This window comes from Hydra vulgaris, chromosome 13 (assembly GCF_038396675.1).
Source record: "Hydra vulgaris chromosome 13, alternate assembly HydraT2T_AEP".
NCBI classification, from domain to species: Eukaryota; Metazoa; Cnidaria; class Hydrozoa; order Anthoathecata; family Hydridae; genus Hydra; species Hydra vulgaris.
In genome coordinates, this window is record NC_088932.1 from 59,717,860 (window position 1) to 59,744,953 (window position 27,094).

The 27,094-nt window shown below is 29.9% G+C and overlaps 2 protein-coding genes across 2 annotated transcripts; both read left to right on the forward strand.

The window, feature by feature from the left end:
• The first annotated feature begins 7,946 nt into the window (after positions 1-7,946).
• On the forward strand, positions 7,947-10,375 carry LOC136090065 (uncharacterized). The gene is made up of 4 exons (XM_065816173.1): positions 7,947-7,980; positions 8,077-8,184; positions 9,721-9,949; positions 10,032-10,375. Exons 1-4 carry the CDS (start codon positions 7,947-7,949, stop codon positions 10,180-10,182), a joined length of 522 nt encoding a protein of 173 aa, XP_065672245.1. The 3' UTR covers positions 10,183-10,375.
• Positions 10,376-21,625: 11,250 nt separating this feature from the next.
• LOC136090066 (piggyBac transposable element-derived protein 3-like) lies at positions 21,626-26,659 on the forward strand. Its single transcript, XM_065816174.1, has 4 exons — positions 21,626-21,748; positions 25,216-25,391; positions 25,441-25,535; positions 25,755-26,659. Exons 1-4 carry the CDS (start codon positions 21,626-21,628, stop codon positions 26,657-26,659), a joined length of 1,299 nt encoding a protein of 432 aa, XP_065672246.1.
• The last annotated feature ends 435 nt before the right edge of the window (positions 26,660-27,094 follow it).

Below are 27,094 nucleotides of genomic sequence, written 5' to 3' on the forward strand. Positions count from 1 at the left end.
TCTTTTGTTGTGTTTGTGTAGCTGTTTGCGAAGAAGAAAACAAAGATTGGCTTAAATGTTTAAGTTGCAGTCAGTGGGTATGTGAAGGATGTTTTGTAGTTAATACATATGCAAACTGTGTGCAAAGGGCATAAAAAAGTCTTGTAAATTCTTAATTAGTCATAGTGATATAATTTGTGTTATTGCTTTAACGTGCTGTTTTGTGCGCTAGTGCGGTTAGACAGTTTTCCTTTATGTCAAAATAATTATTGGATATTTTCTAGAAAAGTTTAACAATTGACGTCCTTTTAGACATTTTAGAAATGAAGAAACTGATTTTCAGTAATTCTATCTTGTGGTATTGTCATTTAACCTCCTCTGGCTAGTTGTAAAATAGAGGCCACACACCAAGGCCAGCAAAGACAAGTTCAGCTCTCTAACGAGCATCATAACCCGCTTCACAGACCAAGAGTCAGTGAATTTAAGAAGAACAAAGGATCATAGAGCAAAAATCAGAAGAAGACCAGTTATAAAGATAGCATAGAGAAAGCAGACAGATATTGCAGTTTTTTGTGTTAAAAAACATATATATATTAATAACATTAAAATATTTCATATAAACATATATAATATTATTATATACATATCATATGTAACATGTATATTTATATATTGAAACAAGGCCTATTGTTGAAACAGCCTCTTTTCAAGATTAAATAAAATAATTTGTTCCCGAAAAAATAACATTATTTAAAAATGTTAACTATAATGTTTAAAATAACATCAAAATACAAATAACGTTATTTTAATAACATAACATTATTATTCTATATATAACGTTACAGCTCAAACTTTAGAATTGAATGATGTTATAATGATTTTATTTTTTTTAGTGCGTAGACTAATCACTGAAGGACAAACTCGATCAGGTATAGCTGGAATTGCAAAAAACGGAGTAGAAGAAACCGGAATCTGGCCCTTTAATCCTCCGATCTTTTTTGAGTTCACATAGATTAATGAGTTTTTCTTCAGCTATTTTTAATATTTAGAATGGTTTTTTGATTTTCAGTGACGCGAAATGATTTTTTATCACTTCAAGCTCAAGTTTTAGCTTCAATATTTGTTCAAGTAATAGGGACAGCTATTGACTAAGATATGGGCGTTTTCCGAAATAATCATCATCATGCCCCGTGTTCCCCTAATACACAAAACCATAATAGTAATTCATTTAATTTCAATATAAAGACATAAGATTTGAAAAAGTGTTTTTAAAATATTTATTTTTATAAGTATAAAGCTAATGTTTATATTTCTAAATGATTACATTTTTTCTTATTCCTTATATATCAGACGCAATTTTTTTGAAAAAAAAGACGTAAAATAATGGTCAATTTATGTGTCTATGCCTTTTTTCTAACATTTTTTCTTTTATATTTTGTATATTATTACTTTATACAATAATTATTTTTTTGTTTCTAATTCAATAGATAAATGTTTATACAATTTAAATAGTCTTTCAACACTTTGTTTTCTGTTAGTACATGTGTACAATCTATTTATTCAAAAATCAGCATGTTTTGAAAAAGTTTTTGGAAAAACCATTTTATTGATTATTTATTTTTATATTTGGGGTTTAAAGAAAAAAAAAGGTAAGTCTGGAAAATAGTTAATAGCATATCCTTTATAAACATTAACATTAAAAGTAATATGTTAAGAATATATATTTCATAGAAATTGAGCACTCCGATTTCTCTTAGTAGTCTGTTATTAGCGTATTTGTTTGCATTCAAAAACAAGCGACTTGCTCTTATTTGTATTTTGTAGATTGTATTTAACTTTGAAGGATAAGTAGTTGCCCAGATTATGTTACAGTAGCTGACGTAGCTGTGAATAAATGCGAAATAAATATTTTTTTAACAAATTGTCGTAAGGAGATGTTTTTTTATTTATTTATGTAAATATTACCAATAATTTTATATATTTTATTTTATAATACTTTGATTTGATTACTTTAGCTAAAATGTTTATTAAGAATTATGCCAAAAAATATGATTGAGTATTCTCGTTTCACTGTGTCACGAAATGACTTTTAATTCGAACCTCTTGTCCCGAGAAAACCCTTTGGAGGTTTGAGAGTACACATGTGTAGAATTACACTAAAGTTGGTTTTGAAATCTTTCATCATCGTCCGAGAAAAAAAAATCAGTTTAAAGTTTTTAATTTTATGCTTATTTAATAAGGTCAATAAACTAAGAGTTTTTTCCATGCTTTATATAAGGTTACTTTCTATATATATATGTTTGTGTGCCACAAAATTTGAAATCAATTTTTGAAAGCTTTTTGCTCAACCAATTTTGCTCAAATTTTGCACACTTAATCATTTTCGATGACAATACAAGGAAATGGAAAAATTTGACCAAAAAAAGTTAGTTAAGTTAACAAAAATTTAATTTGTATTTCCCCATAAGAACACTGAATTAATAAAAAAAAAATTTAAAAACGTAACAATAATTTTTCCTTCTACAAAAGATAACAAAAAAAGAATTTCTAGGTCCAATGGAATTCTGCTTGCATAAAGCATGGATTTGAAACAAGATTTTTTTTTTGGTTTACTAGTTTTCTTTCTCAAAAAAACTGTCTATTTTGGTTATTTGTTTTACAAATAGTACATACAAAATGTTTTAGCAAAAAAAATAATTAACTAAAAAATTCAGGGAAAAACCTGCAAACAGTTTAGAAACCGTTTTAAAAGAACATGTCATTTTTCAAAATGCCTAACCAAGCAAAAACTCATGAAGACTACATGAAAACTGGCTGTTTTCTCTGTATGAACAAAGCTAACAGGCAGCTGACTGATTTTATGATTAAACGCAGTGAAGAAATTTTTGGCCAAAGAATCAACTTTGAAGACCAAAGAGTACCAATTGGAATCTGTGAAAACTGTCGAGTAAGTCTCAGAAGAAAAGGTGAAGGGAGAGATGTCCAACTTCCTTCCTTGCCAGACTATCAAAACATAAAAGGCAGGTAAAAACTGTACTTTTTAAACAAAAAAAACTTTTGTCAAAGGGCATAGCAATAAAATATACACTATGAATTTCGGAAATGATACAATGGTAACTTTCTGTGATTTTTGGCAGGTCCATCGCGACAAAGAGAATTATTTCCTTCATCTACACCCACCTTGACTGCACAACATCTAGTACAAGTTCAAAACCAGATTGGGCTTTCAAATAGAGGAATGAATATGCTTGCTTCAACTCTAAACAAAGTAGTTCCACAGCGTGTTGTGGAGAAAAATTTCAGAGAAAAGTTTGAATCTCTTGAAAAGCAACTTTCTGACCTCTTTGTCACCTCAGAAATTACTGATACATTCAAAAGCATTAACCTAAACATTTATTGGTGTACTGCAATGACATGGAGGCATTAAGAAACACTGTTGCTGAAGTCAGAGGCCCTCAGTCAGACCAGCTTATTAAGGTGGGGATAGATGGTGGAGGCGGGTTCGTAAAAGTTTCTTTTGTTATTATGAGCTTAGAAACACCAGATACTTCTCCTCCATCAAAGAAAACTCTTTGATGGAGGAGAATGTCTTTTGTGTTGTCATGCGACATGAAGCTTGCTAACATAATTTGTAGCTTGCAATCTCACTCTAGTGCACACCCTTGCACCTGGTGTGACATTGAGTCAAAGAATCTTCATCACAGTGGTGAGCTTCGAACATTTGGCTCCATTCGTTCTGATTTTGAAGGCTTCCAAGCAGCCGGTGCCCAAACAAAAAAGGCAAGGGACTTTCAAAATGTTGTTCACCAGCCAATAAAAAGACTTTCTGATGATACTCTTGTCCTAGATTTTATTCCTCCTATGGAACTTCACCTTCTTATTGGTGTTGTGAACCACCTCTTTAAGAACCTCTGTCAGGTTTGGCAAAATGCAGATGAGTGGCCAAAGATGATCAACATTCAACAACAACCTTTTCATGGAGGACAATTTGCTGGCAATGAGTGTAGAAAGCTTTTGAGAAATGTTGACTCACTTCAACAACTTGCAGAGAAGCATGCTTGCTTTTTGGCATTTCCATTTATTGAAACCCTCAGAAAATTTGATGCTGTTGTTCATGCCTGCTTTGGGAATACACTCCAACAGAACTACTGTGAGCTTATTGAAGAGTTTAAAGCTTCCTATCTCAACCTTCCAAACACAAGTGTTACCCCAAAGCACATGCTGTTTTCTTCCATGTGACACAGGTTATTGATCGCCACAACCATTTTCTGGGCATCTTTTCTGAGCAAGCCACAGAGTCACTTCACCACAACTTCAGTCTTCATTGGCAACGTTTCAAGAGGCCAGCCATCCATCCAGATTATCCCAGAAAACTTCGAAACTGTTTGATCGAGTATAACAGTAAACATTTATTTTGATTTCTATTTGTGGAAGAAACATTTAGAGTTATTAATTACATATGCTATGTAAGAGTTTAATAAAGGCTTGCTTCTTAATCAATTGAGTAGAATAATTTTGTATAAGTATCTAGAATCATTAATGTTTTTCACAGCTTGAATTTCAAAGCTGAAAGTAGAAAACTGTTTGTCTTTCAAGAATAGTTTGTATGTATTTTTTTTGGTTTTGCTTTGTTTAGAGTTGCAAACACATTATATGTTGAAGAAATTTATATGTTATAGAGAACAAGATTTTTTTAAAGAAATTATTTTTTTGTAAAATTTTTATTCTGAGCAATAAAATTAAAAACTTTAAACTGATTTTTCTTTCTCGGACGATGATGAAAGATTTCAAAACCAACTCTAGTGTTATTCTACACATGTGTACTCTCAAACCTCCAAAGGGTTTTCTCGGGACAAGAGGTTCGAATTAAAAGTTATTTCGTGACACTGTGGTTTGAGTTTAGTTTTATCAATTAGTAGATTAGGTAGTTTTATGGGGAGGGCTTTGATTTTGATAATTTTGTAAACAAATTTAAAAGTTTAAAAATGCATATCGAAATTGAAGAAAACAATTTTATTCCAATGATAAAGTGCACGATATGTAAAATAAAACTGATAAATCATAGTACAACTGAAGAGTTCTGATATAAAATTATTATTTCTTCTGCATAATTATTTATTGGTTTTAAACAAAAAAAAATCTTAATAAATGGACAAAGATGAGTCATTTTTCCACATATACCTAAAGTAAATTTCAACAAAAAATGGTTCGCATTAAGTGTATCAATCTGCAAATTTATTAAAAGGATTGCATGTTTCTGACGGCGATAAAGGTCAACTTCCTTTTTTCAGCGCTTTCCCATGCAATATTAACATAATTTAAATAACTACGAATAAATGAGTTATAAAGTTGAATTGGCTTTTTTACATAAATATTTTCGGGCTTCATGTAATATTTCAATACTTTTAGAAAATTTTGATGACTTCAAATTACTTTAAGAGTTATGTAAAGCTTTTTGTTACTTCAAGAATCAAAAAAGATATCGAAAATTTTAGTGGCATTAGTTTCCTCTATTGCAAGTGCAAGATAGAACTCTAGAGCATCATATATTCTTATTGCCTATTTCTTATACCAAAATAATTCAGTAAACAATTATTTGATGATAAATCGTATTACCATATGCTAGATGCATTGACTGAACCTAAATGTACAGCTGCTTTAAAGTGACTTATGAAGCACTGGAGCTAAGTAGATAGTGTAATTATTTTTTATCTAGGAAGGAGGTGGCGGATATTTTTGCAACTAGACAATCAATAAACCAGTTTTTTTTTAATTATTTACTCAACATTTCTCAAGTTATAGAAGTATGGCCACAACAGATACAAAAAATGACACAACACTAATATATATACTATTAAAACATGTATTTGTAGATGTATAGAATATGTATTTGTTGATGTATAGAACATGCCTTAGTAGATGTATGGAACATGTATTTGAATATGTATAGAACATGTATTTGCAAAAGAATAGAACATATACTTGTAGATGTATAGAACATGTATTTTTAGATGTACAGAACATGTATTTGTAGATGTATAGAGCATGTCTTTGTAAATGCATAGAACATGCATTTGTAGATGTATAGAACATATATTTGTAGATTTTTTATTTTAAGATTGCTTTCATAGTTTTTAAGAAAATCTATATTAAGTTTTGTTCAATATAAAAAAAAACTGTTCTAAAAAAACCACATAAACATATAACAATATTATAGGGGAGTGAGGGAGCATTGGTAAAAACGGAGCATTGGTTACACAACCAAATATTTAACAGTTTTAAATTAGTTTCAACTTTTGAATCCAGATAATAAGTATTTTTTATAACTATTTCATACTTTGAAAATATAGTTAGGTTTTATGCATTAAGTACCTGTAAAGTTATACATTATTCATTATTTCGATATTTTGATTTTTTTCACTGTTTGTTGTGTTTTGCAAACACGGTACTTTTTTGAATTTTTATTAATGTTTTAATAACTGAAAATTTTTATTTAACTCTAAAACTACAAAAAAAAATAAAAAAAAAATAAAAGAAGTTGAAAGTTTTTTATAATTTAAAAATATTTCACTTTGAACCACTTAGTAGTAAAGAGTAAGGATTGGTTCAATGAAATCGGGAAGAATTGGTACAGGAATTTGAAATCTTTTATGTAGATTACATACAAACTTGGCACAGTACGGTGCCAGAAAACATATCTTAATGCTTTAATTGACTTTTTAATGCTTTAATAATTGACTTTGTAACGCTTTTTGGATACTAGGCAATTGAATATATTATTAAGTTTTCAGAAAAATGCCACGAAACTACGCAACAAAAACAAGAAGAATATAAAGTGTGCGTTGCATTTAACATGGTATTAAAAGATATAACATTTATCAGAGAAAGTACTAAAATCAACAACATACTATAAAATCAACAAAATACTGTAAGTATGCGTTGCAATTAACATGGTATAAAAGATAAAAATCAATCAGAGATAAAAATAACAACATACATACCTGTTATAACTCTGCAGAACAGACTAAAGATATACAAAGATTCCTTGAAATTAGAAGAGATAAGTTATAATTACTTCTTCCTATGAAATATAGTTTGGTTTTATGCATTAAGTACCTATCAACTTATATACTAATCATTCTTTAGGTATTTTGTATATCTTAGTACTAAATACACGAATAGATAAATATTTACAATTCAGCATGAAAACTCTTAGTTGATTATTTGATTAAAAGTAGTAAAATCCGATATGTTCTTACTTATAAACAAGTGCAAAAACTATAGTTTAAGTCTTGGTATTGAAATTGATAAATTTTGGTCAGATAACCAACTTGCAGGAGTAGACTGGATGAAAGGATTTATAACACGGCATCAATCACTTAGTTTACATACAATGTAAATCTAATGAGTTCTCAAAGGTTCTTTGAAAACCTTTAAGAACTATTAAGGTTCAAACAGGTTCTTTGCGCAGTTGTATGGATCTTTTAAGCGTTTTATTCAACTTACTAATATGCGATAAGGTTTTTTTGCGTTTTTGAATCTAAATACGAGTTCTTGATGTAAACTCCGTTATGTTTTTTTCTCGCGTGTCAGCACAGCAGCAGCAACTTTTAATTGTAATTGGTTGTTTCTAGTAATTAGTTTTTGTAAAAAAAATTAATTCGAATCTATGGCAGAGTATTTAAATTGGAACGTAGATGTCTGCAAATATTTAGAATTGAACGGCTGTCTGAACTAAGACAGAGAATTATTGGTTAGATTAATATTTCAAGTTTTTTGTATTGCAACTGTTTTTTAAATTAATTTACTTTAATTAACTTTCAATTTTTGTCAATTTTAAGTCAATTTTAATTTTAATTTAAGTAAAACATGAAATGGCAGCAAGCAGTAACACTGTCCGCTTTACCTGTTCTACATGCGGTATAAATAAGTAATCCATGCAAAAATATTTAGAACATTTGCATATTATGCACGAACATATAGGTGGTTATCTTGCAGCATGTAATATTGACGGTTGCCTAGCTTCTTATCAATTTGTAAATTGATTACGTCAACATATTCGAATTAAATATAGTATATTTTATTATTCATCTATAGCATCTACAAACGTGTATGATACTTTTACTTTTGAAACATTAGAAAACCAAAATTTAGAAAATTGTGATGGTCAAAACAATACAAAAGAAAATGACAATGCAGCTATCAGTAATTTTTATTCTGGTTTACCTAATTTATTTATGTAATTAGACAAGTTTGAATGACGTTTTTAAAAAACCGGAAAATAATAGTAAAAATAAGAAAATCAGCATAGGTTCCTGTTACATGAATATCAATAGGATAACATAAATTCTTGGCTGCTTAAACCTTTTTGTATGAGGAAAACCTTTCAGGTACAATTTTTCTTAAAACATCATATTGATATCTAGATAGTTATGCTTCCACCAAAACACTTAAAGCATCTTCACGTGACATTTTTTTTGTGGTTCAAGTATTTTCTTATATGTTTCTCTATATTTATTTGCAAGTTTGGGACTTTCTGTAGCTTCTTTCAATGGTTTTAATGCATGTAACATCCCTTCAGTTCTTAAACTTATTTGAGTAGCACAAGTCAAAACAGATAGAGAATGAGCCTCGCTTAAAACTTTTGTTTTCCTTCGGAACGTTCGTTCACAAAAATTTGAACTATTATACTTCTTTTCGTTTCTGCAAGTTTCGCTCACTGTATGCTGATTTAAACAAATGGAACTGTTTAACAAAAACTTATTGTTTTTTTGAAAAACTTCATATATCCTGTGTGATTTTATCCAACGAGATTTATACTGTGACATAAATAAAGAAAGTGACTGACTTAACGCATTTAAATGTTTTTCTTCGCATTCTGTAAGATTTTTAATTTCTTTATTCAAAAAATAAAATTGTTCGTTTATTTTAATAAACCAAGAATCTCTTATAATAGCCCTAAGTTTACTTCTTTTAAAAAACATAATGTCATTACTCTAAACCGATCAATATCATCTCTTGATTCCACTAGTTGCGTTCTACCTGATATTGCCAACAAACAGGTTGATCCATTGCTTGACATTTATACCACTCCAGCATCTGTATCTAAAGTGATTTCCTGCATAGACTCTTTTACAGCTTGTGGCCCAGACAACATACTTCTGCAAGACTATAACATACTGTTATAGTATTGCAGAAGTGTTCTCCGGAACTGTCGTCTGTACTTTCACAACTATTCAACAAGTGCTTATCAGAGTCTTGCTTTCCAGCCTGCTGGGAAGCGGCATCTGTTATCCTTATCTTTAAAAATTCTGGAGAGCGATCGGATTTGCTTAACTACCGTCCCATAAGTCTTCTTCCTATCATAAGCAAGGTTTTTGAATCTTTAATTAACAAACACTTAATTTCTCATCTTGAATCTAATAACTTACTTTCTGACCATCAATATGGATTTCGATCTTCTCGTTCTACAGCTGATTTGTTAACAGTAATAACTGACAGGTTTTATCGTGCATTAGATAAAGGTGGAGAGGTTAAGGCCATCGCTCTCGACATTTCAGAAGCTTTTGATATAGTTTGGCATGCTGGTCTTCTCCATAAGCTTTCTTCTTATGGTGTATCCGGCAACATCCTTAAGATCATCGAATCCTTCCTTTCCAATCGTAGCGTAAAAGTTGTCCTTGATAGACAACACTCTTCTTCTTATTCTGTAACTTCAGGAGTTCTGTTATTATTTTTTAGGTATCTATTCTTCGGAAGCAATGGAAAACTATAATGCATTAGAGGCTTGGAAATTCTTTCAAGATGGCTGGGTCCAAACTATTGTTCATTTGAAAGTATCTCAGGATATTACTATCTTGAAATGTGAGGTTCGACCTTCATATAGGACTACATCTCCTTACCATAAACCTTGGATTGCTCTTGACTCTCTTGGTAATGTTTTAACTGCTCACTGTGACTGTATGGCTGGGTATGTCTCTTTTATATAAAATTAGTAAAAATAAAATTCAAAAATTCAATTATAGTTTTATAGTTTTTATCTATTTTTTTAGTCTTGGCGAAACATGCTCACATGTTGCTGCAATGCTATATAAAATTGAAGCCGCTATTCGTATTGGAATGACATCGAGCACACCAACTGACTTGCCTTGTCAATGGAACCAAAATTTTACAAAAAATATTGTTGGCTCCCCAGTTTCTTAAATCAACTTATACACTGATGCTGCAAAAGAAAAGCTTTCTAAAAAGAGAATGAGAAAAATGCCTATTTCTCCAGCACCTCAAGAAAAAAATGATTTTTTATCAGAAATATAATCTGTGCAGCCCAAAACTGCTGCTCTTCATTTGTTTAAAGATTTTGATAAGGAATTTATTCAAATGGAATCTGTTTTCATATCAAAATTACCAACATCTTTAAGACAATTTTTAATGAAAATTATAAATCATTTGATAGTGAGCAACTGATATCTTATTTTGATAAGAAAAAAAAACAAATAAGTTTGACTTCTGACGTTATAGTTTATGTTGAAGAAGCAACACGAAATCAAGTGCTATGTGATTCTTGGTTTAGAGTAAGATTTGGTCTAATAACTGGCTCCACTTTGCATCAAGTTTTTCATGCTAGAATTGAAATGCCACCTGTTTCATTAATTTTAAAGATTTGTGCAGAGAAAAATATACAGATTAAAAATCCTGCAATAAATTGGGGAAGAGTTAATGAAATAAATGCATTGACTTTATATAAACAGATTCATTCTGACTCAAATGCAATAAGTAATTCAAAACCACTGTCAGATATTTTTATTCATCAAAATTTGAGAGTTGAAAGAATAGGACTTTGTATTGACTTTGAAAAACCATGGTATGCAGCATCTTCTGACGGTGCTGTTTATTGTACTTGTTGTGGACATGGAGTTTTAGAAATTAAATGTCCTTTTAGTCTAAAAGACAAGTCATTAAAAGAGGTCATAGCTAAAGATGCTTTTTGTGTTGGTGTAAATATGAATGGAAACTACTTTTTAAAAAAAGAACACCAATAAAAAACCAAAATGGGGAAAACCCATACTCTGCCGCTAATGGTTACAATATAAAGTTCAAGTCGAACTTGACTCAAATTCGCTTCTTGCATTCCACCTTTAATTCTTCTAAGACTTTGCTTATTTAATACCCTCTTTAAATCTTCTAAGAAAACAACTTTCTAATGAATAAAAAAGTTTAAATATACAAAATGCTCATATTCCTGAATAACACCCCCCTTCCCACACAACCTCTACAACAGAAGAATATTTGGTACCTTTACTGCGTGCAAAAATAGAGTATGAGCATGTCATTATTTTTTAAAGATATTTGGCAGGTACATAGAAAAAAGATATATAAAATTGACTGAAAAGTTAGAAAAAAAACCCATCATGCCTTCAATGTCAATTCACTTCCAGAACAGGAACGAAGTATTCAATAGCAATGAAATTACTAAAAACGTTAGTAACTGCAAAAAAAAAAAACAAATCGCAATAAACTTACAACACTCTACTTTTAAAAAATTATATAAGTCAATATAAAATTCTATTAAAAAGACGAGAAAAATCTATCCTTATAACACCTACTTCGAGCACGCGGTGAAAAAATGGTCACAGATTTTATCTTTAAAATCGGTGCCGTAAATCGCAGATACGCATGTACCTACATGGAAGTTTTATATATTTGATCAGTAAATTTAGGATAAAGCCCAACTTTTTATAAAAAATAATAAACTTTTGAATCTGTAATGTATGATGGTGTGTTGATTAAGAAAATATACGTAAACGTGTACCTGTACAATGCATGTAAATGTGTAACTATTAATAAAACATGTATCAATATTAGGGCCGGTGCAAGGACCATGCTAATTATGCCGAGACATAGGGCTTCAAGGTGACTAGGGCATCACATTGACGCAGCCGATCATAGTTTTGATTTGAAAAAAATAAATAACTGAAATATAATTTTTGGCATCCATAATGTGTAAAGTATTAAGTTGTTTATATATTAAGGGCGCCAAATTTTAAATGCTGGACTATTGAAGTACATTTTTGCTCAGCACTTCAATGAAAAAAAAATCGAGGAGTAGTTATTGTTGGAAGAATAAGCTTGTGAGTTAATTTTTTATTTAAATCGTATTTTTTCTATGTTTATTGTAATTTGAAAGTTACATTTAGGGGCGCCAATCATCTAGTCAGAATCACGTGACTTAATTGCGCAATAAAAGTAACGGTACTGAAATGAAGAAAAACAATTTATTATATGATATATGTAAAGATGAGGAAACGCTCTTGAAGTTATTATAATGTCTTTCAATTATTTTGAAAGTTTATCAAAAGAAGCAGCAGAAAGATATCTGCGAAGGAAAGATATAGTCTTTAAGGTGATTAGCTTTTCTGTTAGTTTACTTTTTTAAATCATTTTTGTTTAGAAATAAGGAAGGTAAAACATATCATTTTGATTTTAGGATTGGACAAGTGTCCATATAAGTATCTATCCAATTCTTGGACTGAAGATCCGAGTTAATAGCCTTTTTTAAGTTATCATAATCTTCATCATTACCTGATTAAGTTGTTTAAAAGCCAATTCAATTCCAATATCTATTAGTTTGATTGGCTGATGTTGTAAATATTTATGTTTGTTTTGTGAATATTTATGTTTGCTTTTACTTGTTTTACAATTTCAACATCGTTTAGGCATGTTTTCTCTAGAAGCTATGGAAAATTGCAAGTCATTAGAGGATAGGAAGTACTTTCAAGAAGGTTGGGTACAAACTGTTGTTCACATGAAAATAAGTTAAGATATCATGACCTTAAAATGTGATATCTTCTAATCATAAGCCTTGGGTGGCTCTTGATTTACTTGATAATGTAGTGACTGCTCACTGTAATTGTACGGCTGGATAAGTGTCTGTTTAAACGCTTAAAAACTCTCGTTTTGTGAACTTTTTTTTTTAATTATTCAAATACGATGACATTGTTCAAACATGTTTTTATTTTATTTACATCTATTGTTAATTTTAACAGCTTTGGTGAAACATGCTCACGTGTAGCTGCTATGTTACAAAAAATTGAAGCTGCTTTTCGCATAGGAATGACATCGTCCACACCAACTGCTTTACCATGTCAATGGAATTAAATATTAAAAATATTATTTATTAAAAATAGTGTTGGTTCCCCAGTTTCATCTATCAATTTATATTCTGATGCTGCTAAGGAAAAATTAAGAGAAAAAAATAAGGAAAATGCCTGTTTCCCTAACCAATATTGAAAAAAAATGAGTTTTTGTCAGATTTGCAAAGTGTACAGCCCAAAACAGCTGCTCTTCATTTGTTCAAAGATTACAATGATGAATTTATTCACCTAGAATCTACTGTTGTGGCAAAATTGCCACTATCTCTATAAATTATAAATATCTAGGTAAAGAACAGTTAAGTTGCTATTATGATAAGAAAAAAAAAAATTTTCAAATCAATTCTGATGACATCGTCTTTGTTGAAGAAGCAACTTGAAATCAATCATTGCGGATTCTTGGTATCAGGTACGAGTAGTCCGAAAAACTGGTTCTATTTTGTATCAAGTTTATTATGGTGGAGTTTAAACACCACCTAAATCATTAATTTTAAATATTTGTTCTGAAAAGAATATAATAATAAAAAGTCCTCCAACAGTTTAGGGACAATAAAATGAGAAAAATCCATTGACTTAATACGCACAAATTTATACAGATTACAATAAATCTCATAATTCTGTGTCACTTTCTTAAATTGTTGTCCATCAAAATTTGAAAGTTGAAAAATTAGGACTTTGTATAGACTATGAAAAACCATGGTGTGCAGCATCTCGTGATGCTTCTGTTTATTGCAGTTGTTGTGGACATGGTGTTTAGGAAGTTAAATGTCCTTATATTTTAAAAAATAAATCTTTGAAAAAAGAAATATTTAAAGATGTTTTTTATGTTGGTGTAAATACAGATAGGAAGCATATGATTTAATATCAAAAAAACTATTACAGATTAGCTTTAATTATCTTGATTATCTTTGAGAATGCGGGGAATATGCAGAAAGACTGATTGTTCTGATCGATAAAAAGAAGTTGACTACTAATCTGGGTACAATTTTACCGGTGTTATTAATACGACAATATTTTTACTTTAGGTTCAACGGTTTCCTTTTATAAAATTGTCATTTCGTATTTTTTCTTTGTTTTAAACAGTATTTTACGTTAAAACAAGACATTTTATGTTTATAGTTCTCCGGAAGTTTTTCATTTTTTCAAACTGAATATCTATTTTGGACAAACTAAATGTTAAGTGTTAAATGTAAAATGAGAGTAAAATCTTCTCTAAAACATAAAGCTTCGTAAAACTGTGAAATCTGTGTAATCTTGAAGTTCACCTTTACTGAAATTGTACAAACTGATTAATTTCCTGAAAAATTGTGTTAACATGTTATTACATTGTTGTCCAAACCGTACAGAAATATTTACTAAAATTTTTAAACTTTTATAACGGAAGTCAAACACCACATTTAACTACCTAAAAATATTTTATGCTATGCTAATACTATATTTAAAGCAAATAGCTTATTGGTATGACCAATATTTTACCATACCTAGATATAAAAAATTGCAAATTAGACAATTTATTTTGCCGTTTTACATTTAATAATATATTTATTTTTATACTTTCCTTTAGCTCCAGTAGATATTTTTGCCTTTACATTTATATTTTGTAAAGTAAACTGTAAAGCTTAATTTAAAAGATAACTAAATTAAACAAAATTGACTCAGGGCATGTGTAAATTCATAACATAATTGTCGCAAGTTTATTTACCGACAAAAAGTTTTAGCTCGTTTTCCGACTAACCTAATTGAATCTAGATTTGCTATTAATAACATACAAGAATAGACTTTATAGTATCCGTTTAAATTAGTTAAACTACTTATTTACAGGGACGTTAAAATCTAAGGCAGGCGTTACACAATGCGTTGTCCATTTTAAATCTTTAAAAAATTAAAATTGGAAAAATCTATAAGAAATACAAGTAAAATTCCCTTCCGCTTAGATCGGACTAATCTATAAGCAGGATAAAACTGCGTACCATGTAATGATAAAAGACCAATTCTTTTGCTTTTTTTTTTTTTTTGCTCTCACTTTTTTATAAGTCTTTAAGCCAGTCCGGGGCCAAACACACATAGATCATCCACACCATATTTTAAAAATACGGATAACTATATTCGAGGACAACAACAATTAATACTAAATTAACATCATTTCATAACTTTACTGATTTATTTATAAAATATAAGATTACCCCAGTGGACACAGGACCTAAATAAGACGTCTTTTGAACGTTCAAAAGACGTCCAAACGTTTAAAAGACGTTTAAAAGACGTCTTTTTAACGTCATGTGCCCACTGGGTACTAACCATTCTATGCTTTTGTATCATTTGAAAATAGATAAAGACTTTGCTTATTTAATACCCTCTAAATAACACCAAATAACACCAATAACATTATTAGTAAGTTGTGTACACGTTGCATGTCTATATTCGAAGTTATACCTTTTCATAACATAATGAGTAGATATATAATTGATAATATTATAGAAATAAGTCGATTATGTGGTTTATTAATTTCATTTTTTAAAAGTGTATCATTATCTATTTGATGGTTTTGATTGTATGTATTTCTTTAATAAATGGTTTGATATATTAAATTTAAATGATTATAAAAAGATAACATTATTTTTGATAGGAGAGTCTAGCAGTGGTAAATCTTGTATTAGTAACTTGCTATGTTGTCCATATAGAGACTATGAAATTGGAGGAATTTTAGATCCTAATAATCATAGGTTATCTGAGTTCTGGTTACAGGGCTGTGTTTTTACTCACATTAAACGTTGTGAGGAATTAGTTATTACTACAAATTATATAGCTCAGGAATTCAAGAAACTATTTGATGGTAACCCTTTGTTATTAGGAAATGTTGAATATAAAGAAAATATGGTAGTACCTAAAACACCGATTATTATAACTGATATTGGAAATATAATTAGCGATGTTTGGATGTTCATTAGTAATGAAAAATACGCATTTAAATATCGCTGTTATATGTATCTCTTAAAAAATAGATAAATAGACTTCCATTACATTGTAAGGTATCCGAAAAGTAATATAATGTTTTTAAACCGTCCTAATTTAAATCTACACCAGTAAATAAATGGTGATATTGCGCAACTGATTGACATTTGCGATATATATTTTCAGAATAACCTTCCCTTCTGGATACTAAAACCTCTATTTCATGTGCAATAGTAACGTTAAAGGTTATATTAACAGGTAATATAGTAGAATCGCCACCTTTGATTTGATTAGGCCAAAATAAAATAGATTTTATTATATTACTTTCGAAATTAGTTTGCCGATACGAAGTAGGTAATGGTTCTTGTCTGGCAATTTCAAACCCAGCTTCACCTCCTTTTATTAAATCAACAGGTCTTTGATTAGGAGAGTTAGCAGAGTAATTATCATGATCATCATTAATGATTGTTCGCAAACCTTCCATTCAGGCCTGAATTAACCATTAGGCAAACAAGGCGTTTGCCTTGGGCACCAAGCGTTTGGGGCACCACAAGTCCTCATGAAATATTTTTTTTAAACAAATTTAAGTCCAGAAACAACTGAAAATAGAACAAGTACAATGAAAATGAAGAGATACATTATAATAAAAATTCACATTCAAGTTTGGTAAAATCTTGAATGCTTAAAAATTAAGCCATGAATGAACCGGTTTTTTCTATTTAGCTTTTTTCTAAACTAATTATTTTATTCGCGCTTTAATGACTTTTTTATTTGCGCTTTAACGACTTCATTTGAGGATATTTTATTATTAACAACGTAAAACTATTATTAAAGCTGTTTTATCATTTTTATTGATTCTGATATAAAGGAATTATTTATAGGAGCTTACACCTTAAGTTTGTTGTTTTTTAGCCTTATTTTGCATAATTTTTTAATTTTTATATCAATTACATTTTCGTTTTATATCATTTAATCGTTTTTATTTACATCTTTTCGCATACTTTTTTTAATTTCAGATCCCAAAATGAAACGTGTTCAGTTAAGTGATGTACAAAAGAGAAAACAAGTTAAAGAAAAAGAGCACACTATTTCTGTTGTGAAAGCTACGAGCAGAAAATTAACAAGTTATTTAGTTTAAAATTAGCAACAGGCAAAAAAGGATTTTACTGACACAATCGGCCTTCTTTATAAGTCTACTATAGGCTGTTCTGCAAATCCAGATACTGCAATAGAGCTTGATAATAAAATTTGTTGTAAGTGTAACCCTCTTCAATCTGCTGAAGATGATGTCAAAGATGCAGATGATAAAGATGAAAATGATAAAATTAATCAAGCATTAGATCCAGGACTGTGAATTGACTTTTTCGCTTATGATGTGGCTTACTGGGTTGGCTGAGGGCCTACTAACTATCAGCATCATTTTGGTCCCTTTGATAAATCTTGCCGTATTTATGCTGGAGGAAAAATAACAAGATATTGCTCCCAAAAACTTTTCTATAGCGCAAAAGCGAATGGTGAGCAGTACAGGAGAGTGGTTATTGTATTCGCCATCAACGAGATCTCTGTACTGCTTTGTTTGTAAACTTTTTGCATCTACAGGTTCCACAAATTTTGCTGATAAAAATGGGTTCAGTGACTGGAAAAATAACATTTATGTTGATAATCACGAACAAAGCGCTACTCATAAAAACTGCATGTTAGTATACCTAACTCGTCGAAAAGGCTCCGGTGTACTACAAAAGCTAGAAGAGCGGATAAATAAAGAGTATAGTTACTGGGAACATATTTTAAGGCAAGTAATAGCAGTTATTTGCACTATAACCGAGCAAATAACCGCTATTGCTCGCTTCTGGTCTGGCTTCCAGAGAAACATATGAAAAATTTGGATCTTGGAAAGATAGAAATTATTTAGGACTGCTAGAGTTGGTCAGTCAGTTTGATCCATTTTTATCATTACACATTGCGGAATATGGAAATTCTGGAAAGGGAAATCCTTCTTATTTATCCAAAACTATATGTGAATAACTGATTGAAAGTGTGTCCAAAAAAGTCCGTGAAGTAATTGCAGATGAAGTAAAGGCTTCTGGTTATTTCAGCTTGTCAGTAGACTCAACACCCGATGTTTCACATATAGATCAGTTAAGCGTTGTTCTTTTATATGTAGCAGATGGAGAGCCCATTGAACGCTTTTTGACTTTCTTGGAGTTGTAAAATCACACTGGTGAAGGTATGGCTAAGCAAGTGCTGCAGTTCTTACGTGAAGTTTGCAATATTGATTTTTCGAAAAGCAGAGGTCAGTCCTACGATAATGCAGCTAATATGTCCGGGTGCTACAAAGGCATGCAAAAAAAAAAATTCTAGATAAAAATGAGTTTGCTATATACATACCCTGTGTTGCCCATTCACTAAATCTTGTTGGCAGAAGTGCCGTTGACTCCTGTTTAGAGGCAGTACACTTCTTCCATACAGTGCAACTGATCTATTCTTTTTTCTCAGCTTCAACCAAAAATCTGAAAGGATGCCTTGTGAGTGAATTGCTGGTCAAGTCTCTTTCCGATACCAGATGGGATGCACATGCTGTTGCAACTGAAGCTATCCTAAAGTCTCATCCTCAGATTTTAAAAGCAATAGAATGTATACAAGATGATCAGTCACAGAAAGGAGACACCAGAAGAGAAGCAGAAAACATTGCAAAGAAGATGCAAGAATTAGAATTTGCTTTCATGCTTGATTTTTGGAAAGAGATATTGTGTGCTGATTTGTATTCTTTACTAGCAGATCACTTGCATAATTCTAGGAACAAATTTAAAAGATTTAAAGAAGCTGCAAAAATAATGACACCAGGTGTAGATTATAAGTCAACATTGACCCGTAATCGTAAACGAAGACAGTGTTTAATGATGGTGATGCCCCTGAAGTATCTCTGAATGCCAGAGACAAATTTCTTATATCTGCATTCTACGCCATTGCTGACAAACTTGAGACAGAAAATGAGTAGACGAAGACAAGTATATAATGATGTAGCAGTTCGCTTTTCTTGTTTGGTCGATGGATCATTATCACAAACATTATTGTTCAGATCTTTAGGATAAGCATTTATTAGTTATTCACAGTGTTGTGAAGAACTAATAAATGCTTATCCTAAAGATCTGAACAATAATTTATATACTGAACTACAACAGTTTCATTCATATATTCGGCACAAGTTTCCTGCTGCATCAAAATCGGAAAAGAACACGTTCAATCATGGACTATTATACCAAGTAATAGTTAGAGACAATATTGAGTGTGCCTTTCCAAATGTTGAAATCGCCCTCCGCATATTTTTAACATTAATGGTTACTAACTGTTCAACTGAGCGTTCTTTTTCTTAGTTGAAACGTACAAAAAATCCAAATAGATCAACAATGAAACAAGAAAGGCTCGATTTCTTATCTCTGCTTTTGATTGAGGCAGATATGTGGCGCAAAATTAACTTTGACGATATACTCAAAGCCTTTGGTAGATGTAAATGTAAAAAAAAAAAACTTTAAAATGTAAATGACAATATCTTTTTAATTTTTTCATCTAATAAAAAATACAGTTTGTCTATTATTATAACAAAATTTATTAACTAATAATTTTAATACAGAAATACTTTATTGTGGGTTTGATATGAGTGATAGTAGTACAAACTACAGACATATTTGCTAACAACTGTTTTCTTTGCATAATATTGAACATACCAGCGGTCACAGTCAGTGAAAAATCAGCGGCTCCGGGCAGAAGGGGCACCGATGTAGGTTTGTGCCTTGGGCACTAAAAAGGCTTATTCCGGCCCTGCTTCCATTTGATATTTTAAATTTAAAGACTTATATTTAGTAAATCTTACTTCTCCATGATGATTAACCCTATGAGGATCACTGTTAAATACCAAATTATCAGCAATTTTTCTTTGTTGATCATAGGTTGTAAAATGTAGATGAGATTCAATATAACCACCCAAATAATAAAATCGATTATAATAAAAAAATTAATTCTACTTCCATCATCCCTTTTAAATAGATTACTCCAAGGTTTATTTTTATTGCAATAATAAGCTTCGTTGTAATTAAAAGGTTCATTCTTTGATTGCCAAGGTGAATCAAAATGTAAAGAATGATTCCATTCAATTAAAGCAAATGTTTGTCTACTTGCTATTTTAATTATCCAACAAGGATCTCTTCTAGTGATTGGTATTTGAGAGGCAGAATCAAAACCATAAAACAATCCTTTAGTTGGTGGTACTGAATATAAAATACTATCTTCGCCATATGTTTGATTATACCAATTATCAGCATCCAAAGGACTTTGGAAAACAGTCAGATTTGGTGGTCCATTATCCCCTGCTCCAGAAAATAGAAATTCAAAATCTAAAATCTCTCTTTGTTGTGTAATGTCATTAGTTGGTGGTTCTATTAAATAAGCACAACCAGTATTAAATCTAACAGTCGCACTCTTAGGTTTCCATTTTGATACATGTCTAAATGCCTCCTTTACCGTTTCATTAGGATGTATCTCCATACTTTCCTAAGGTATATAATAAGGTTGTTGTTAACTGTTATTAAATTGCTTTGGATAAACTGTTTTAATTTTTCTTGTTTCATCGAAATGATAATCTGCAGCATGAATATTATGACTTTCTGCTTAAACAGGTGTACCATCATTACTTTCTAATACAACAGCACTTCCTTGGGAAGAAGGTGCAGCAGCATTACTAGTACGAGGACTTTCAAATAATACGAGACTAGGGGAATCAGACAACGCCTGTCTTTTTGCAGCAGGACCTCTTAAAGGAGAATCTAAATAATTTTCTGTATGAGATTGTCTTTGTCTCAATTGATCCATTGCTGTTTGCATTTGATCTAATACATCTGCAAAGGCTGTTATAATACTCATTTTAATTAACAGACATTAGGAAAATTGAAATATATATATTCGCAATATATTCTGTTATCTATAACTGGGAATCTATTCACAACAATATATTTAGGACCAACTTGCAAGAACCCGCCTCTCAGCGCTTTCGTCTTAGGTCTCAGCGAAGACCAAACAGGCGCCGCCCTAGCTATAGTGTATGTCCATAAGGGCGGGGCCTGTTTGGTCTTTGCTGAGACCTAAGACGAAAGCGCTGAGAGGCGGGTCTTGTGAGTTGGTCCTAAATATATTGTTGTGAATGGATTATTTCATAATCCAATAACAATATATAAGTGGCGTAAAACAAAAATATATCATTACTATTGTAACTATTGTAGTGTTAACATCAAAATGGATATCAACGATATTGATTTCGATTAATGTTCGCCGATTAGTATTGGTAAAATTCCAACTACTCCAAGAGTCGAAGACTCTCAAGGTCATGGACCATCAATGCAGTCTCAAAAGAAGTTCAAAATTTATTTAAGAGCTGATTAAATTGAGACTGATGACCTTAATGAAAGAAATTTTTTCCCGTTGAGTTTTTAAACGGTTTAACTCCTTTAGGTATGCCTCCTCATTGTTTTAAATTAAAAATTGTTTGTGTAATCATGCTACTTAGAAATTTAGATCTCAAAGCTGGGTTATGCAATGGCACTCGAATGAAAGTTTGTGCTCTTCATAATAATTATATTGATGCAAAGGTTTTCACAGGTGTTTCTGGTGGTAAACAGGTATTTGTTCCTCGAATTCAGTTGGCTCTATTTACCTTTTTAAACGGCGTCAGTTTCCTGTCAGATTGGCAGATTTAATGACAATTAATAAAAGTCAAGGTTATGCATTTGACGGAGTTGGTGTATACCTGAAAAAAATGTGTTTTTCTCATAGGCAACTATAGGTGGCCTGTTCCAGAACTAGAGTATTTAATAGTTTGTTTTTCAAAATCGATAAAAATCCTATTCAAGGCATCATCTGTGAAAAATGTTACACAAATGTTTTATTTTCTAATGTTCTTAATTTATAGTCTTCAGGTTTTTCACATTTCTAAGTGTTTATAGCTTGTTACCACAAGCTGTATGATGTATGTAATGACTTATGGTTATTAATTATACTTTTAATTATCAGTTGTACTTTTTATTTATCGCTTGTACTTTTTTTTGTTTAAACATCCATTCCAAAATTCCATATAAAATTCCAAAAGTTGCATTTAACAAACTAGCATAAATTTGAATGATTTAATAAATGATTTTCAAAAATGTTTTTATATATTGTAAATATTAATATATTTTAATATTAAACAAATATATTTTATTTAATATTAATATTAATATTTAATATTATTTAATATTAAACAAATATATTTTAATATTAAACACCTAATTTTTTTGATAAAAAAATATAATGCAACCAGTTTTTGTTATTTTGCCTACTGTTATAACTGCTTTTAAATAGTTATTAGTGTTATAATTCACAGCCAAATATGTAGAGCCAGGGCGTTAAACTAGCCAAGTAAGTGTTTGTAGAGCTGGGCCGTTAAACTAGCTAAAAAAGTGTCGTGACTTGCAGTGTATGTAGAGCTAGGCTGTTATGCTAGCTGGTTATTCTGTATAACTAAAAATCTATTTCTAAAAAAAAAAAAGTAGCGATAAGCAAGATTGCTAACTTGGCCAGCTAAGAGGTTTAGTTAGCAAAGGTGTGAGGATGCATATAGTGCCAAAAGGTGTTAGGGATCGTACATAAATTATGTTATGCAAACTTATACAATTTATTATACAAAAAATTTAAAAAGATTATTATATGAGCCTTTTACGGAATTGCGGATATATTTTTCAACTTATAGTTTTTCCGGATATCGAAAACAATTTCTTCACATACAAGTTTAGCTATAATTTTTGTGAATATTTATTTTTTAAGCTTCACTTATCACTCTTAGAAAAATAAAGTAAAGTTGAATAAAAATTAGAAACTACTCAGCTAAAAGCAAAATTAGGAGGAAGAAAAGGGAAAATATATTCCGCATGTTTTACCTAAACAATTTTCCACAATTTTAAAATAAGACTTGGACGATCTATGCATATAATTCAAGTCATATAACATAACGATTTTTTTGTGACTTGCACATTTAATGTTCGAACGTTGCAAAATAAATGGTTAACTGTATCTTTAATAAAGCTAACAATTTTGTTTAACTAACAGGCCAAGATAAATAAAGTTATTAGAACTAAAAAAATATATTAATAAATTTATATTTTATTAGAAAACTAAATTGTTATTAATAATTAATTTACTAGCAACCCGTATAACGGGTTGCCTACTGCTAGTATAAAACTAAATCTAAGTTGAAAATTATGCAAATAATTACTTTATTCCTTAAAACTTGAATTTTTTTTTGCTTTAGAATAAATGCATGTTTAATATAAACAAAAAGTCAAATCAGAATTAGTAAGTCAGGTTGGGTGGAAATAAAATTTCAAGGAAGGTAGAAAATTCTTTATTAAGGGTTAATTTGTTGCTCTGAGCTTTATTTTTTAAGTGTTTCGTAGTAAAAGAGTTGAGAGAGGGTCCTAAAACAACAGTTAAAAATAAACAAAAATAAAAATAGCATCCTAGACTCGGCCTTGAGTAGGTGAACACCAGACGGGGTAAGAATGACAGGTAAAGAATATTTTTCTATAACTAATAAACGGGGATCTTAAGGTAGGAGAGGATTATAAGCTTTATATATGGAGGATTATAAGCTTTCATTAATTTTGAGTATTAGTTTATCTTTTCCAATTTTTGAGGCCTGATTATATTAAAAAAAAAAAATTTAAATCATACATTCCAACAATGCTTGTAAGCAAAATATACAAAAGCATTAAATACATTCCAACAAGTGAAAATCATTAAATAAAGGTCTCATTATAATAGGTCTCATTATAATAGGTTTCATTATAAAGGTCTCATTAAATAAAAGTCTCATTTTAATATAAAAATCATTAAATAAAGGTCTCATTATAATAGAAGTGGTTAAGTATCTTTTGACATTTAGCACATTTGATCCAATAAATAAGGTTACTGAAAAAAACAATTGGAAACAAAATTTTAATATCAGAATACTTTTGTAAGCAAATACATACAAAGAAAATTAAAGTTAAGTTGTTTCAAAAACTTCAAACAACATTGCTTTAAAAAAACAGAAAGACTTTTTTTTTTAATTTGAATTATTATAGAACCTTGCTAAACTATAAAAAAAAAATACTATTTACAATTTACAATACAATTTACCATGTATATTAGCATAAGATTTAATTTTTTCTCCAATATCTTAACATTTTCTTGCTAACAATAGAGGGATTTTTATATTCGATGGGGAGTGGCTCACAACTTAAATGATTTAGAACCAGACGTAACTTCAAATAACTTAAAAAATACAATATTACAATAACTCTTGTCATTTCTGTCAAAAAACATTTTTTGAAGGCTGTCATAGGAAAATATCCAGAAGCAGACAAACAAGTAAATATATATATATATAAATATATAAATATATATATATAAATATATATATATAAATATATATATATATATATATATATATATATATATATATATATGTATATATATATGTGTACTTACAAGCAATTAAAATTATATCTTTTACAAATAAGTAAATAGGGTATTTGTTTACATAAACAAAATCTATTTGTTATAAATTATTTATTTGTTATAAAGATTTTGGCTACTTAATCTAAAAAAAAATTTTTATAGATTTTTGTTTTATTTGATTTAACCCTTTGCGATCCGATAAAACTCAAAAATTTTGATTATGTCATTTCTATAATTGTTTGGCTATATCTCAAACCAATTTTTTGCGGCGTATATAGTACTTTCATGGCAAAAATACTAGTTTTAAAAAGGTAAACTGATGATGCACATGTTTTGATTTTAGTACGAGGAAAAAACTTTATTATTCATTATCAAATTATTATAGAATTTCCAAACTTTTTTGTTGTATTCTTTAAATAGTAACATGATCAATATATATTAAATTTTATAGGTGAATGTTTGTTCTAGGTTGTTTATTTTCACTACTTTGTTGTGGGACATATATGTCTCTTCAGCTTTTATGGAACTCTGTTTTGGATGTATTTTATTTAATTTGGTATTATTAATTTGATTTTATTTACTTCAAGAGTAAATAATAATGAAATATAACAAGTATTATACTGCTGCCGAAGCCGCAAAAATAATCTTAGAAGATATTCCCCTAGGAGACAGCAGTGATTTATCTGACTATTCAGATGATAAGAATTTTGAACTAGATAAACTGCAAGCTGAACAACAGTGTAATGATGAATTATCCAATCAAGTTGAAGTAGATGTTTCTGAATATGAGTTATCGGAGTATTCATATTGATGGCAATATCTGTGATACTTATAATAGTTTTTCAGGTAAAAATGACTATAATGTAGAGCAATATAGAAAGTGGAGCAAGATTGAAAAGAATGAATTTGTTTCAAGCTTCAGTCAACCTGAAGGTACCTTTCTATTTATTAATTCAAAATGGTTTTTTGTTTTGCTTATTTTTCATCCAGAAAAAGCTTATAGAGAATATATACATATATTCTCTATGAGTTATTTCTGAATGTGAATGTACACATAGATTCACTAGTCAAATAACATTTTTAATTTGTTTCCTATTATTCTCTGTAATAGTTAGGCTCATGATTTCACTTTATTTTACATTAACATTTTAGGACCTGTTAAAGTGCATTTTGCTGACCAAAAACCAGTTGATTCCTTTTTAAAATATTTTGATAATGAAATAATGGATTCCATCTTGTTCCAAAGTAATCTGTATATCAATCAGACGCAAAAAGGAGATTCTGCATTGTCAAAAGCTGAATTATTCGCATTTATGGGGTTTAACATGGTGATGGGGTATCACGAGTTACCATCATGGAAACATTATTGGAATGGCGAGCAAGATTCGTCTGTACCGTTTATTTCAAATGCATTATCTAGAGATAGATTTTTACAGATACTATCTAACATCCATGTCAATGACAATAACGCAGATCCAGATACCAATACTGATAAACTTTATAAAATGCGACCGCTAATTGACAGCTTGAATAAAAAGTTTACTGAATTATACAGTGCATTACGTTCCGTTAGTATTAATGAAAGCATGATTCTTTTCAAAGGGCGCAGCTCATTAAGGCAATACATTTCTGTGAAACCAATAAAAAGAGGTTATAAACTTTGGTCCTTAGCAGATATGGATGGCTACCTTTACAAACTTGAGGTTTATCAAGGAAAAGATAGTTGTAGAATTGATCCTGCTATGTCTAAATATTTTGGTTTAGGAGAAAAAGTCATTTACCAAATGACAAAATCATTGCAAAGAAAGTTTCATGAAGTTTTTATTGACTATTATTTCACATCTGTTCCGCTCATGAAATACTTAATCTCTCATCAGGTTCTAAGTTGTGGAACTTTGCGTACAAAAAGAAAGTACCTGCCACAAGACTTTATAAAAGATAGGTGCCTAAAGCGAGGCGACTTTGATTATCGAATATCCAAAGATAGAATTGTAGTTTTTACAATCTGCAATGCTTACAGGGTGTTAGCCAGAAAAAAAATTCTTACAGCGTTTTAGCGAAATTGGGAATTTAGGTGCGGCTAAAAAAAAAAAAAGGTCATTACATTCTGACATTTAAAAAAGTAGATACAATTTTTTAGATACAATTAAGTTTCAATAAAAATTTTCTATTTTTGCTGGGTTATTCATAGGAATATTTTTCTGTTTTTTTTTTCAGGAATATTTTTATATTATATAAATGTTTAATTATAATTATTTAACTTGTTTCATTTTGAGCAATTTTCGTAAGTTTTCGTTTTTAAATTGCTTCCTTTGTTTAATATATTTAAGAGAAAACTAGAACAAAAGACTATGGTTTGCAGTTCTAATTAATTAATTAATAAATTTATTTATTGAAACTTTGATCAATTTTAATTGCGTAAATCGCTTTTAAATACAGTTTTAAAAGGTTTAAACGATTAGTTACATATATTGTCTTCTTTTATTTTTATT

Bases quoted from the DNA above. Each gene is read 5' to 3' on its own strand.
- LOC136090066 (XM_065816174.1), top strand. From the start codon at position 21,626: ATGCTACTTAGAAATTTAGATCTCAAAGCTGGGTTATGCAATGGCACT. The intron at 25,392-25,440 runs GTTATCGGAGTA...TACTTATAATAG, and splicing joins GTAGATGTTTCTGAATATGA to TTTTTCAGGTAAAAATGACT. The intron at 25,536-25,754 runs GTACCTTTCTAT...TTAACATTTTAG, and splicing joins AAGCTTCAGTCAACCTGAAG to GACCTGTTAAAGTGCATTTT.
- LOC136090065 (XM_065816173.1), top strand. From the start codon at position 7,947: ATGCACGAACATATAGGTGGTTATCTTGCAGCAT. The intron at 7,981-8,076 runs GTAATATTGACG...ATTCATCTATAG, and splicing joins AGGTGGTTATCTTGCAGCAT to CATCTACAAACGTGTATGAT. The intron at 8,185-9,720 runs GTAATTTTTATT...ATTATTTTTTAG, and splicing joins AAATGACAATGCAGCTATCA to GTATCTATTCTTCGGAAGCA.